General features: G+C 39.2%; 1 protein-coding gene across 3 annotated transcripts in view; it reads right to left on the minus strand.

Moving 5' to 3' along the window:
• LOC134609180 (sodium channel protein type 4 subunit alpha-like) overlaps positions 1 to 15,910 on the minus strand; it is a 362,813-nt gene that overhangs the window by 256,533 nt on the left and 90,370 nt on the right. For all 3 annotated transcript variants that reach the window (XM_063452713.1, XM_063452712.1, XM_063452711.1), the window contains 3 exons: positions 8,864 to 8,992; positions 4,954 to 5,045; positions 419 to 652 (listed from right to left, as the gene is read on the minus strand). In XM_063452713.1, coding sequence (XP_063308783.1) covers positions 419 to 652; positions 4,954 to 5,045; positions 8,864 to 8,992 — 455 coding nt within the window. The remainder of the gene's footprint in view (positions 1 to 418; positions 653 to 4,953; positions 5,046 to 8,863; positions 8,993 to 15,910) is intronic.

Here is a 15,910-nt window from a genome sequence, read left to right on the forward strand (position 1 = left end):
GAATATCTAGTCTGTCCTCCAAATCATGGAACAAGTAACCTAAAACTGGATTTTTGGGGAAGGCTGGTACACCTGAGAATTCTGTGCGTACAAGCAGTTGGGATGCAAAACCAGACTTGCCTGATATACAGCTAAGGGAATTTAGCTGCAAATGCCTTATGTCTCAGCCTGGTACTCTAGATGGTATGACTGATCTATAACATGATTATGATGATAATAATGTGATCATTAAAACAAGTTTTTTGTTGTTTTTTTGTTTGCTTGTTTTTTTTTGCCCCTTGAGCAAACACAGACAAGGTATGAGTCTTCATATAATGCATTACGTCATTATTTAAAAAAAAACTTTTAAAAAAAAAATAAAGAAATTCTTTTGCACGAATATAGAAAAGATAAATAATATTGTTTTAAATAAACTTACTTTCATCTGCGATGAACGTTTCATAGGATTCCCATGTATCATTACCCCATTCCAAAGTGCCCGACATGGAATCGTTAAAGAATTCAAAGTCTCGAACACACTTCTGTTTTAAATGTCCCATAAAAAGCTGGAGCCCAATGAGAGCAAAGACGCTCAGGCAGAAAACGGTCAGGATCATTACATCGGCAAGTTTCCTCACAGACTGTATAAGTGCACCGACAATGGTTTTCAGTCCTAAGAGAAATGAAATCTATGATTAATGTGTCTGGTAATAGTGCCTCATATCCTCAACCAAGGGTGGCATAAACAAAGAAACTACAATACCCATGATGCCGAGAACGCTAACGTCTAAATTTGACATAATATAGATACGTTTGACAGCTAGAGAACTTTTTAAACATTGCCTCAATGTACACCAAATTGTAGTAAATTGAACACTAACGCGAAAAAGGCAACTGAACCGAAGAATTTTCAATATTTTTCTTACATTTTACAATTGTTTTTTTTAATTCACTATAATTCATTGTTTAGAAAATAACCAGCACAATGTCTATTATCCATTCCTCCAGTCCAGCTACCGTAGCTACCGAATTACAATAAAATCAATGAAAGAACATTTGGGTCTACTTGTATCCCTCAAGTTGGCTGAATGTCTCTATATTTACTGTCAGGTAAATGTGAATAGAAAAGAATTAGCTCTGATTTGATATGAATTTTCCTTATATTTGATTTGTGAAAAATTAGGGCTTACTCGGGGATTCATTTAAGATAAATTCCAAAAACTATCCCCAAATAAATAAATAACTGGGTAAGAGGTGAACAGGAAAAATTAGAGTTTGAGAGGAGAATGTATCTCCTCCAGACCCAGAAAATATTTATACATAAAGGGTTAATTGTTGAAAAGGAAGCAATGTCATTCCCAAATGTAAAGTAATGTCATTTAATGTTCTCATTTTCTGATGGTTCATAAATTCTGGGAAGCCAAAGATTGCCCTGGAGGTCTTACTTTTCGAGCTGCAGCAGTCAAGACCATAGAGAAGAACCCTAGAGTTTATAATGCACTACTTAGACCGACCATAATTCATTACGATTTTTCGATGATGTTTTTAGTTAGGACAGAAAGACAGCATTTCACCACGACCTCCGGGTCTTAGAACAAATATTATGCAGCAAGTTTAAACTATCAAGGAATTACCTAAATAAAATTGCAATTTATTGAATAAGGTGTGGGCCAGTTGTTCAACTAAAATAAACAGATATTAGAAAGCAACAGGCAAGATTAATTCATATTATTACTGGTATTCATAAAGGGCCAACATATTCCGCAGCGCTGTACAATCAAGGAATAGGAGAAAGTACAGTGTAGACAAAACAATACAAAAGGAATCGAGGACTCTGCCTGTGAGCTCTGATCTAGCACTTACAGTCCTTTAATCTTAATACATTATTTATTATATCTTCTAGTAATCAAAAACGTAACATTATTTATTATTTTGTATACGAGGATATTGGCCTGCATCTGTGGATATACCCACCACTGACAGAGGTTCACATTTGAGTGCAAGCTGTCTCTTCACTAAGGAGAAATACACCTTTGTATTTCAATAAACATCACACTTATTCGATTTACAAATACGAACGGAGGGATTTTATTTAAGGCAAATAAAATTGGTAACTTTAATGTCATAATGTGTACAAGTAGGATAAATTTATGAAATTATTTTTTGTGTTGGTGATTCCCTGTGCTGTGCATTTATACCATTTATTTTTTCTTCTCTTTTTTGTGTTTTCTATCCTCTGGAGGGGGTCTTTGTTTTATGATGTTTGTACAATATTTTAAAACACATTTACCATCATCTGCAAATCAATAATAACATTCTTTTAAGTAGCGTTACTGCAAATCAGGGATCGAAAAACAGCTGAGAAATATTCACAACAGGACATATAGAGCCATTTAACATGCAACATTCAACTCTGCACCGAATGCATCACGTGGTTATGATTCCATTTGGCATTTTGTTCCCCTCACTAAACTAGAGGGGACCACGACGCTATAAAAATCACTCTACTATAAACCACAATTTTGTACACAACGGAACTGCTTTACGGGTTAACAGAGTGTCTCACTTTATAAAAAATGTTCATGTCTACAAATGACAAGTTCCACCCTTCTGGCTGTCAATCAGACAGATAGGTGGGTGCTCTTCCTGGTGGCAAGTAAGCATTGTATTTTTATTATGTCAGTGTTGTGGTGCTTTGATCATTTTTATAAATAATGTCAACATGTCAAAAAGGATCACAGAAGGAATTTAAAGGATGACTGACGTAATTTTTTTTTTTATTATCTTAATACAATCTTCTTGTTATAATATACCATCTCTTGAACTTTTAAATTCACGAATATTATTTTTTTTAATTAATCACCTTTGCCATTTCCCCTATCTGACAGCCATTTTTATACACCTTCATTGGAATTGTCAATTATGATGGACAATACCCATTGACCTAGAGTAAGTCAATTTCTTTAAAATGTTCAATGGGCATGTGTTAAAAACAACAAGTGATTATATAACATAAACACTATATTAAGCTATTAAGCTACATTTTTCAATGAGCTCTCCTTTAATATCTGGTAATTTTGTTGCAAGAAGGTCTATCTGAATGGAGTGCAATGTATAGACTAGGCCTTTACATGAACAGTTTAAAACGAAAGTGATAATTTCAGAGGCAATGTTGATAGTTTGTGCACACTACCCTTGTCACTTTTTCTTCCAGAACGTATTAATGCTTGGATTGCAGATCCCTAACATTGTATAATCTCAATGGGCTATCAATACCACAACCTACCGGTAAGCCTTTTAACGCCAAGTCTACGGAACTCAATTACCGGTGCAATCTGCAATTATTCTGTGTGCACGAGTGCTTACTTACTATGGGTATGTTGACTAGATCGCGTCTATAAATTTGCAAGTATAGCATTTTTTCCATTTTTATATTTCTATGTCAAAACATCTTTTTCCCCAGAGACAGAACAAACATGCAAAATCAATTTTGCTGTCAAACAGCAGGTAACAGGAGGGAATCAAGGCTGTTTTTTTTAGACCTACGCTGAGCTTAATAGTGATTGTTTATTTTATATATGTTATATCAAATGACATAGCTTTATTTATTTTTTCTAGAGACAGTTTACAGTTTGGCACAAAACTCAAATTATATTAATGATTTAACTTTATTCTCAAAAACAAAATAATTCAAGTTTTTGGGAACTCACTGATGTTAACACATTTCTGTATCAGAGTGTTACATTCTAATAAAAATTTATATTTTTGAATATTTTCCAGACTTGTAGGTTGGTACTATCAGAAAGAATGGTGTCAAATAATGACACTGTCAACGTTTTGTCTTAGCACCTTTTGTGAGCAGTCCAGTAGTGAAAAAGTTAATAAATCTTTATGACAACCATACCATGCAGGTTGCAAAGATACAAAAGGCAGTGATTACAAACTGCAGCGTGTGGTTAAAGAGTCATTTATTTTAGCTGTCATTTATAATTATCATTAGAGTAGGACCATACTTTGGGTCCTGTTTTAAAATTATTGTTGCGGGAATATTTAACCCAATGATCTTAATTTCAGAAAAACATCAAAGGACCGGTGAAGATGTAAAATTTGCTCCACATGTAATAGGTTTAACAGAAAGGGTATCAAATGATTTTAAGTTGATCTGCCATTTATACAATCTGCACTGGACACATCCCTACTTTAAGTGCGTGGCTTTGACTATAAAGTATTATAATTACTACTGTGTTTGTAGAACCCAAAATTCAAGATGCCACAAAAACACAGGGCTTTATTTGCTAAACAGCAAATTGCGGTGAATTGAAAAAATAGTTGATTTGAGAAGAATCTCAAACTTAGCTCTTAACTTGTCTACTTTAAGATATATTTTACAACTCAGTACCAAATTCCCCAAAATTCAGTATCTAGTGGATGTTAACCCCTGAATATATGCTGTACGCAGACTTTTTGCATGACCGTGATAATAATTATAATATTTATAGTCAAATGAATACATTTTACTTAGGGATGCATTCATTCATATTGTAATTGGATTCATAATCGTATGATTGGTTTACGCCACCACGCTTTCCGTGTCTTACGTATTAATTTGTAATGAGTAGTTTATTATTGTGTGAGCATGTTTTTAACCATCTTGTTGGCAGTGTGCAAGAGTATATAGATATTTTTTTCCAATGGTTAAATCAAATAATAGCTTTGATAACGCTATAACTATTGAAAATACTTGTTTATGTAAACAATATGTGGGTGGTTTGTTAAGAAACACTTAAAGGACTATTTATCTTTCATTCAGCAATAAAGCATTTTTCAGAAATTTCAGAAATGCACATTTTCAAGACATCCAAAATGTTTTTTTTTAATTGCTGGTAGGAATTTGCATGCACATTTCTCGGTGTTAGGCAAACCTCCGGCCTTTAAAGGGTTAAAAGTCCCCGTGGTGTTTCTGTGGACCCTCACCTGGAATGACTGAGATAGTTTTCAATGCCCGAAGTACTCTGAATGTTCTTAGTGCAGAGACGTTCCCCAGGTCCACAAACTCCGTTGCATATCTGTAATAACACACAGAGAAAATTGTGAATCCCTATCAGATAACAAACAGGGGGTACTGGGGTCAGACAAGAGCGGTGGAATCTTCTGAGATACTCAAATGGTTTTCCCAGCTCACAGCATTCTGAAGGTGAGTTACACTGCGTTATTGGCCTACAACTCCTATGATTCTCTTCATTTTAATGACTGTCAGAGAGTTATGAGAGTTGTAGTCTAACACCAACTGGACAGCTACAGCTTTATACTCCCACCTAGTGTTTTTACACAAAAATGTTTCAGATTATTTGGAATTAGACAAAGCAGCCAAACCCTACATAAATGACCAGTCACAATGCCATCTAGTTGCTATGAAACAAGAAAAAGTGTTCTTTAAAAAAGTCTAAAAATATACTTTCTTAGAGTTGTTCTGTTTTTTTTTTGGTTTTTTTTCTTCTTCGCTAAATGATGAATGTTCAAACAACTTGTAGATTTAATTATTAAATTCTGAGGCTTATTTTAATTTATCGGAGAGGTTGTAATTCTCTGGGGAAGAATGATCCATGCAGGAATCCCATAAATTCCATAAACCTGTGGGTCTGTACAGGTCAACTCGTGGGTTCAAACCAACAGCTAAGCCTGATAAAAGGGGCATTGATGTAGGCAAACAACCCCCAAATATCACAGATCAGGGGAAAGTCTGAAGTAATAAAGGGACCATGGACTGTTTGCTAAATATGAAATTGACCCCCCTCCACCCCTCCCAAACAGAAGAAGTGTATTTTCATTGTACTCAAGTTGCACAAGATTGCTCCAAAGATTTGTGGTTTACTGAATAAAATCAGTGGGGGAGATTAATCAAAGTCTTGCTGACGCTTTAGGATCTAATTTGCTGCTAATTTCTGGTGCGTTGTATGAGATCTCTCAGGTTTTATGATCTATGGCTTTCTTTGCGCCTTAACCGTCATTGTCACATATGGAGACTATTTTATCAACACAACAGATTTATCAAATATTTTTGCATCTTTTTTAACATAAAAGTGTTCTTTTTCAATTCTCTTTTTATTTTCACTCTAAATGGTGGAATGAAGAAAAATGACACTTTTTAAATCACTTTAATAAATATCCTACAATATATACAATATATTCTATATTTATATAATCTCAAGGTTCTGATTGGTCCCTTAATACTGGCTGCAGAATGACACGTTATGTCGGTGTTTTTAGTTTTAAATACCAATGTTCCCTTAGATATGATTGAGGAGGAAAGTTTCATTTTTCTCTGTACCATTCTTCAGAAATTAGACACTTCTTTATAAAAATGGGAATGCACCTTAACAAGTTGAAGACTTCCCGGCCAACTTCGCCTTCCTTTCAGAACACACAGTTGCAATCATGATATATGTATCAGAGATAAAGCCAAATTGCCGTAGCACATAGAGAAATCACTCTGCCTCTCTCGGAAGACGCACTGCGGGTGGCTTTTGTAGAAACGTGACGTATAAGCTAGCATAGAATGCATATCATTTAGATTCTAGTTTATAGAGCATGCTAAAAGCCAGGTAATCAAGTTCATTCTTTCGGAGTATATTGTCACTTTAAATATACATTTTTGGTGAATTAGTGACATGAACTCTTATGACAAGTGTTAGAGCCTAATCTGTGGCTACGGGTACTACGGGGTACCTCATTTTGGAAAGCATTATCCCTTCTCACTTTCTGGACAATCTAGAGGGGGAGCAGGGAGATTTGGACCCCCGGCAAGTGAATTCAGAAAAGGTTTAAATCCTGGACTGCTGATCTGCTTGCACAAGCACTGCAACAGACATCAGATCTACAGCAATTAAAGGTACACATCGCACGGATCTCAAATCCCACGTGTATACCAACGTGAAATCAGAAGGGAATAAAAAGATCAGTAACAAAGACTCCAATTTAACTAGAACTGCCTTACAGTTACTCTGCTGAATTCAGTAACTGAATAAAGGCATATATTACTGCATTACTGCATTGACAAACTATTTAAGCTTAAATTTTGGATCATCTCTCTTCTCCTTTACTCTGAAAGGCAGAGAACAGTCCTGTACCACTTTCCCAGGTTAGTTAATCAGTGCATTGAATAATAGAGGCTGTCTACACGTAACCATAGTTCCTATCTTAACCCTTTATTTTATCAAGGGATAAGCAATGCTTTGCAGAACATCACTTGGCTTTCTGGAAAATAAACTGCTAAAGACAAACTCTTTGCTGGTACCTCCCTTGGCAGAAGTAATCATTTGCAGGAGGGACCTTGTGTCTGTTTTATCTGATTATCTAACAATAGCACTGTCTGGTAGTCCATGGTTTCATAAGGGGTTCCTCCTGGAACTCATATAGAACTCAGGGACATACGAGGAAAACTCCTTATGAAACCATAGACTACCAGACAGTGCCCCCCTTATCACCCTCATAAAAAAAAAAAAAAAAAAACTCAGCCACCATTTTTAATCCAGCTCCTACACAACTAACTCCCCAAGTAAACCACACATAACAACAAGCTGGAGGGAAAAGCCACAACAGATTATATTTATTTGCAATTAAGACAGCATCCAGGAAAAAAACATTCGTAAAGAACGTCCGTAAAATAAATAGCTTAATTAACTAGGGTGGCAGAGCTAAGTTACTAACTAAACTTACTAAACTAAACTAAAGCTCCACCAAAGAGTTGCCCCAATTGTGCCCAAGAGGAGATAAAGCCCAGCCACCTTACTACCATCCCTCTTGTCCACCATCTCTACTACCGTGTGCAAAGCCACACCCTCCTGAGGTCAGGGCTGCCTTTAATACTGATTGAACCCTAAACAAGCATTTGCGTGAGCCCACTGGGCACTGCCCCCCTCCCACTTCCAAGTCAATCATGCCCTTCACCCCGACCCAGTGGTGGAACTAATGTAGGGAGGGTCCTGGTGCAAGAACATTTTTGAGTCCCCCTCTAGCGCAAGAGTTGCGAAAAGATAGATCCACATCTGTTGTATAACTCCCAAAATGCTATGCCAGCTGGGGATCTGAGTGTTTGTGTGTTTAAATGTAATAATATGTTTGTATAGAGTATGTGTGTGCATATAGGGGTGTATTTGTATGTTCTGTTACCATTGGAATGCAATGGTGTACTTGTGTGTAATATTTGCGTTTGAATGCAGTGGTGTGTGTGTTTTTATGTGGTGTTGGCTTTTAAATGTAGGTGTGCTTTTGTGTGTAGAGTTTCTGTTTTTATATAATTTTAGTGTTTTAATACAGCGGTCGCAGGTGTCGCAGCTGTGACCAGGCCCCTCACTCCAGGTGGTCCGGCAGCCCTGCGGACCCTTGCGACCAGGTGCCTGCCGCCATGTGTTAAGGGGCCATGCTGGGATGTATTCAGATACATACTTATACAGAGACATTAACACACAGACATATAAACACATGGACACATACACACATGCACACACCTTAATACCTACATACACCTTGACACACAGATACACAGACTGTTAAATACACACACACAGATACACACATTGACACACAGTTACTGGCAGCTCAGTAGCTCAGGGGAACTGCAATTACTTGCGAAGACCTAATAATTGCAGCCTTAACCCTTAACACACCAGAGTGTATTGCAAAGCATCCACTAACATCTACTGCAATCACTTGAATCAATCAGCTGACACTGAAAAGATTAAATAAATAAATCTATAGTAAGCATAAAAAAAAAATGTCATGATTACAAAAAAAAACAAGCAAAAAAAAAATACCAAAGAAAGCTTCACAACGACAGCCAAATGAAAGTCACAAACACAGAGTAATCAATGGAAATTATACTCACGCCATAACGATAACACTGAAATCCAGCCAGTTCCATGGGTCCCGGAGAAAGGTAAATTCTTTGAGGCAGAAACCTCGCGCCAGTATTTTTATTAGTGATTCAAACGTGTAAATACCGGTGAAAGTGTACCTGGGGGGAAAAGGGGGGAAAAAGGTCCATTCGTTACTGGTTAGTATTTGTTTCTTATCCAATGTATTAAATATGATATGAATAGTGGGGAGCACTGCTCTGTACCTTCAAATAGGACAGCAATACAAGACAAAACAACCGCGGGAGTTTTCCGCTAACCACAAATTGTAGGAGAAAGGTTTTCATCCAAATTGTAAGAGCTTGGTTAATCTCGGGGGGGGGGGAGGGGGGGGGATACAGTAGTTAGTCTATAATTTAGACATTTCTTTATTTTTAGTGGACATAGTGACAGTGTGCCTTGAGGGTCTGCATTGGGAACAATCGGAACAGGCCAAAAAGAATAATCCGGACTTCAGAAGATATTTTAGGTTAAATTAGGACACCGCCATATTAAGTAAAGAAAAACAAAAAAAAACCACATCAATCTTATAGTATAATATATTGTGAATAAGAAACTTTCCAAACTGTCAATAATAGGTTTGCAACATCAAGAAAACTTTTATTTGCTTTTTTGTTTAGTTAAAATGCTTCCTTAGCATATCACAGTAGCAGGATTATTCACTGAAGTGAGAATTCAAAGTGATTTTAAAGTGAATTTAACATTTTAGGCCGAAGTAGCCGAATTGGAAGCATGGCTGATTTAGAGAATTTTTCTAATTTGGCTACTTTGGCCTTAAACTTGAAATTCTGTGGGATTGTGACATTATACATTATTTGCCTAAATAGCCATGCTGGGATGGTGGCAGTTGGACGTGTTTTCCAGTTTGCCTGGTTTTAGTGTAATTTTGCAGAATACTCAGTTGAGTGAATAAACCTCAAAGTTTTACCCATGTGACGTTTGCTAATAAAGTAATAAATACATCGGTGGCAAGGCACTGGATACATCGCACAGTGTTTATTAAGGAGGTTTTGCAGCCCCATGCAGAGTGTAGCTCAGTCAAACATGCACATGCTACGTAGGGTTAACGTGCATCTGTTTGATACTTAGTATCTGTTGAGTTTGTTAATTTCCAAATAAATAAAAGCTTCGATGCAGCATGTCAGAATTGGCTGACAATAATTAGATCAAGCGCGAGCACTGCATCCTGTAAATCAATTAATTAATGAGCATAACCTACACTGGAAAATGAGGCCTGGAGGCAATACAGCGGACGTTTATCTCACAATGCAATATGGAGGACACCCATCATATCTCTCAGCTCTTCCTGGAATATCGAATTAATAAGGTGCAGAATAATCTATCTGCATTTTGGAATACCAACCCCTCCCTCTCTGAGAGTGTCTGTGTAATAGCTAAATGTCTTAGTTAGGTCCTTAGTTATAATCCCAGTTTAGAATGTGTGGGAGAGTGTATCACAGAGCTCTAAAACGAAAACAGATTCACAATGTGTGCTATACCGAGTGTATCACAGAGCTCCACATCAGTAAAACTCACAGTAATGTGCAGTGTGTATCACAAAACTGCACAGCAAAAATACTCAGTAAAGACTAGTAAAACCTAGAGTTCTTCACTAAAGTGAGAATAAAGTAATGTACACCTCCTAACATTTTAAATTGACAAAGAGGGACCCTTTCATTTTAGGGGGGTGAGAGGCTGTGTGGCTAGGGGCAGGGCTGTTCTGAAACACATTTAGGTGACTTAGGTGACTTAGGTGATGTATACAACTAAAATGTAGTTTATAAAAAGACCAAGGTATTTTATTTACATGTCTCTGATTGTGTGTGTGTGTGTGTGTGTGTGTGTGTGTGTGTGTGTGTGTGTGTGATTATGTGTGTAAGTATGTTGTGATTTTGTGTGTGTCTGTGATCATGTGTGTATGTCATTATGTGTGTGTATATTTGCTGTTGTGTTTGCATGAAAATTAAATGTTTATGTATTTAGTAGATAGCTCCCAAATTTAATATATTTTAACATGGCAATCCCACACAGGGGTAACAAATAAGGGAATTAGGTACTAAACAAACAACTGAAAGATCAAAATGTAAAAAAATAGACTTTCAATTGGTACTCTTATGTTGGATTGTCATATTTAAGGATATCAAATTAGGTGGTGACACCCATAATGGGCAGGTGTTCCCACGCCAAATGACTAGCTGTCTGGCCGACACCAGCTGACTGCTAAAGCCCTTCCTCTATGGGCCTAGTGCCGCTACACACTGCAAATGCACCTGATGATATGCCAGCACTGTGGTGTCTGTGGACAGTCCCCTGCTGTCTCTAGATATGGGATATCAGGGAATGAAGATGGACAGCACCCCTAAATCTGGACTGTCCTGCTGACAGAGGAACTGTTGGGAGACCTGTGGTGGCTTTAATTAAGTCATACTCAGTCACACATGTAAACTCAATGTAGGTTTCCTGCGCAGGTCTGATCTAATATCTCAATGTTATAGATAAACCTATCACGGCTTTATCTTACTGCACGGTGCTGATTGTATCAAATATAAGCAAACCAAAATATAGCAAAAATACATTAACAGAAAAAGGCAAATAATTCAAAACGTGAGAGAGAAAAAAACTATGTAAAAATAGTAAATAAAATGAGTGTAAGAGAGGCAGAGACATTTGCGCCTCTTAAGATTTAATTCACCAAACACCGACCTGTAATGAATTGAAATACAGTCTGTCACTAGCGGATTTGGAAAAAATTTTACACTAAATGCTGCACTTGGATATTTAGTGAATAAACTCCTTATCATTTTCTGTTACAAATTCCTGGCTTACGATGGCTCTTCAACTGTTGACAGACTACATTTCCCATAGTTCCTTACCAATCAACAGCAGTCCTACAAACCATGCTTCCAAATCAAACATAATTACAATTGATTAACTAGAGTTTCTACAACAAGTACAAGTGTCCGATGTGTCAATATTAACCCTATCAATACCAATAGGACATTGAAAGAGCTGTGTGGAGTTTATTACAACCTTTAAGAAGACATCAGAGAGGATGCAGGGTAATGAGCATATATTGAAATGTAACATTTGTTGCTGAATACATTGTACACATGGCTCCAGTATCTTCTTACTGCACTGAATCACTTGGGAATTTTCTCTGTGTCTTTTTCAAGTCAAAATGAAGTAAAATGAATTTAGAGAATCGTGTGGGTTGAAAGTGTTTCTGAAGTGCTTCCCGACTGGTCCTTCTCCCCAGCGTCTCCCTGTATGTGTACCTCAAATATACATCCAAACAAATAAACAGGCCGCACAAAGCCGCATTGACAATGTTCAGCTTATTTGATCTGAGCAGAACCATTTCTGCAAAATCCCACAACTGCCTTCTCCTCATTGATTTTCAGGAAAAGATAAATTAAAATGAATATTTTAATTCTGGGAATAAACAGGGCACAAAAGCTGGAGCTGTTCTGCCCCATACAGCTCGAGTAGCAAGTAGACAATCCCTAATATGTGGGTGCATACATTATTAGTAGTTCCTGTGTACTCCATAACATATAAGGTTTACAACTATAATACAAAGGCCAAGAAAAATAACAGCTATACATTCGTAAAGAATTTGGCAGCCATAATGTATAGATAACGCTGTTATGAACTGACTTATCTTTTTAAGTGTCGTTGCACATAAGGAAGAGAGAGGAACTTCACATGATCTCTCTCCCCTACACCCGTGTTTAAACCCTGTCTTACCAGTTGTGTGCCCATAATATGGTGCAGCTTTAAAACAGCACAGTGTAGAGGGGTTTAGAGGGGTTTATGACACACTCCAAAGGGCTACATTTCCAGTCATCGGGTTTAGATTTCCACTGGCCAGTGGCTAGTGGGAGAGTAGAGATGTTGAGCCTTGAACTAAACCACACAAACTGCGAATTGTTTATATTGTGGTAATACATATATGGTGTACATAATATAAACCTAGACAATATCACACAAAATGTATGCTACATGCACACATAGCAGAGAAATTATCACATAAACGCCGTGATGTTTCACAGACAATATAATGTATAGACACAAACTACAAGTCACATACACAATGTTAAACATAAAATATAGTATATTGACTATACTATTCAGTGACAATAACACACATACCATGTTGCATAAATTGAGATATTAGAATATTATTTTTAAAAGAGGTTTCCTGCAATCAAATGAGATATAGCATTTCCTGCACCCCTTCCTACTCGATATAAATAATCAGACAAATGAACACATTCTAATTTCCTGTCCTTTCTTAGCTTAGCTAAGAGCATGAGAGATATTATGATTGCCTCAGTCTCACTTGACAGTGAAATGACAGAGTTAGTTACATGCCTAATGATTACGAACTCACAGTCTTGACAGATTACTGATGCCGACATGAGAATTATTTAATTTCTGGAAATGATTCCAACATTAAAGGGACACTATACTCATCAGAACCACTACAGCTTATTGTAGTTGTTCTGGTGTCTATAGCCTGTCACTGTAGGATTTTTAATGTAAATATTGCCTTTTCAGAGAAAAGGTAGTGTGTACATTGATGCCTAGTGTAACGGAACGCAGTATATTAGTCCACGATATCCGTTGGTATCCTCAGGAAATCCACAGTCAAGACAGAAAGCACGGCAATATTCCCCATCCTCCCAATAACCGGACGAAACACAGTTTGGGAGTCAACTAACTCGCTTTATTCACAGACTTCCATATTTATGCAGTTCCCCTTGCAAGGGGTTTCCTTACAGCTGTTACAGGGGATTTCTCCCATCAGGCATTGTAATTATCCCAACAGGCATTGCTACACGAGAGGGATACTCCCACTAAAATGGACGATTAAGTGGATTATCCCCTCGTGGAGCAAAACCGACAATTTATACAGAAATCCATATTTTATACATTTTGGCTCGCTTTTAGACGAATGACCGTTCGGTAGATAGCTGGGGTCGGCGGGCACATTTAGTGAGAATACCGCTCTGATCCCAGCTACTCTAACCGAACGCCGCACAAAATACATTAAAACCTTGAGTTCGGTTTAAAAGTACCGAACATCTATGGGGAACAGAATGTGCCGAACGCGGAACTCCCGAACGCTCTAGAAGTCCAGCGGTGTTCGGATCATCGAGTAGCCGTTTTCAGTTCCAGGCTCTCGACGACCGAACACCGCTGCAGAGACAAAGGATCCAAGATGGCCGACCGCCGCATGGTCGGTAGCAGGACGGCGGCCACCTAGGAGAGCCCTTAATTACCGATTGCAACATTGTTGCAATCGGTTAATTGGTGCCACACGGCTTGTGAATGTGTGGTCTACCTGGGGAGCCCGCATTCGTACGGCGAACGGCTGGGATAGCCGTGTTTCGTCGAACAAATGCTTTGTATGCTGGCAGCGTACGGCTGCCAGCACGCGAACGGCCATAACACAGCACTTATACAGGTAAGGACATACAGTATACATTCAGCCTATGGACAACCTGCAATACATATAGTCCAGAAGTGGCTAGGTTTGCCACAATGCTCCCCCAGAACCAAGCCGGCATACACAGTCTGATCCCAACGGATCGGCTTGGGGATGTCCGGGGGAGTACTCACAGATCACTTCTCTAGTTCAGTCTGTCTGGATAACCCGTCAGCGTTACCGTTTTGTTTTCCTGGCCGGTAGTGGATGGTAAAGTCAAAGGGCTGCAGCGCCAAACTCCAGCGCAACAGCCGGGCGTTGTCCCCAGATACACGGTTTAGCCACACCAACGGGTTGTGATCTGTGAGTAAGGAAAAAGGTTGTCCATACAAATACGGCTGTAACTTTTTAAGGGCCCACACCACGGCCAGGCATTCCTTCTCAATAGCGGCGTAGCTCACTTCACGGGGTAACAACTTGCGGCTTAAGTAGGCTACGGGATGTTCTCCGCCATCGGCTCCCACTTGACTCAGCAGTGCCCCCAATCCAAACATTGAAGCGTCTGTGTGGACAAGAAATCTTTTAGTTGGATCAGGAGCAGTTAACACGGGAGCATTAGTTAGTGCGGTCTTGAGCTGTTGGAATGCCTGCTCACACTCTGGGGCCCAGACAACCAGTCGGGGAAGGTTCTTTTTGGTCAGGTCCGTCAGGGGTTTGGCCAGGGTACTGTAGTCGGGTACAAATTTCCTATAATACCCTGCAGTCCCTAGAAACGCTAGCACCTGGGTTTTGGTCCTGGGGGTAGGCCACTTGGCCACGGCCTCAATTTTGGCTGGCTCGGGTCTCTGCTGCCCACACCCTACTCGGTGTCCTAGATACTGCACCTCGGCCATCCCTATGTGGCACTTACTCGGTTTCAGCGTTAACCCCGCTCCCCCAATACGATCTAGGATCGCCCCTATATGTTGGAGGTGATCTTCCCAAGTCTGGCTGAAGATGGCTATGTCGTCCAGGTAGGCACAGGCATAGTCCTGGAAGCCGTCCAGTAGTCGATCTACCATCCGCTGAAAAGTAGCCGGAGCGTTTTTCATCCCGAAGGGCATGACCTTGAACTGGTACAGGCCAAACGGGGTGACAAACGCCGACTTGGGGATGGCATCATCGGCTAAAGGAATCTGCCAGTATCCCTTACATAAGTCAATTGTAGTGAGATACTGGCCCCGTGCCATTTTATCTAGCAGTTCGTCTATACGGGGCATCGGGTAGGCGTCAGACACGGTCTTGTCATTCAGCCTCCGGTAGTCAACGCAGAATCGGGTCGTGCCGTCCTTTTTAGGCACCAGGACTACCGGTGATGCCCAGGGGCTATCTGAGGGTTCGATAACCCCTAACTGCAGCATTTCATCCAGCTCGGCCTTCATATGAGTCCGGACTGATTCCGGGACCCTATATGGTGCCTGCCGCATAGGTAGCTGTCCCGGGGTTTCAACTCGGTGGGTGGCCAGCGGAGTGTACCCAGGTAAATTAGAGAACGTAGCCCCTTTAGCTACGATCAGCGCCTGTATCTGGGCACGCTCGCGAGGGCTTA

The sequence above is a fragment of the Pelobates fuscus genome, chromosome 4 (assembly GCF_036172605.1).
Source record: "Pelobates fuscus isolate aPelFus1 chromosome 4, aPelFus1.pri, whole genome shotgun sequence".
NCBI classification, from domain to species: domain Eukaryota; kingdom Metazoa; phylum Chordata; class Amphibia; order Anura; family Pelobatidae; genus Pelobates; species Pelobates fuscus.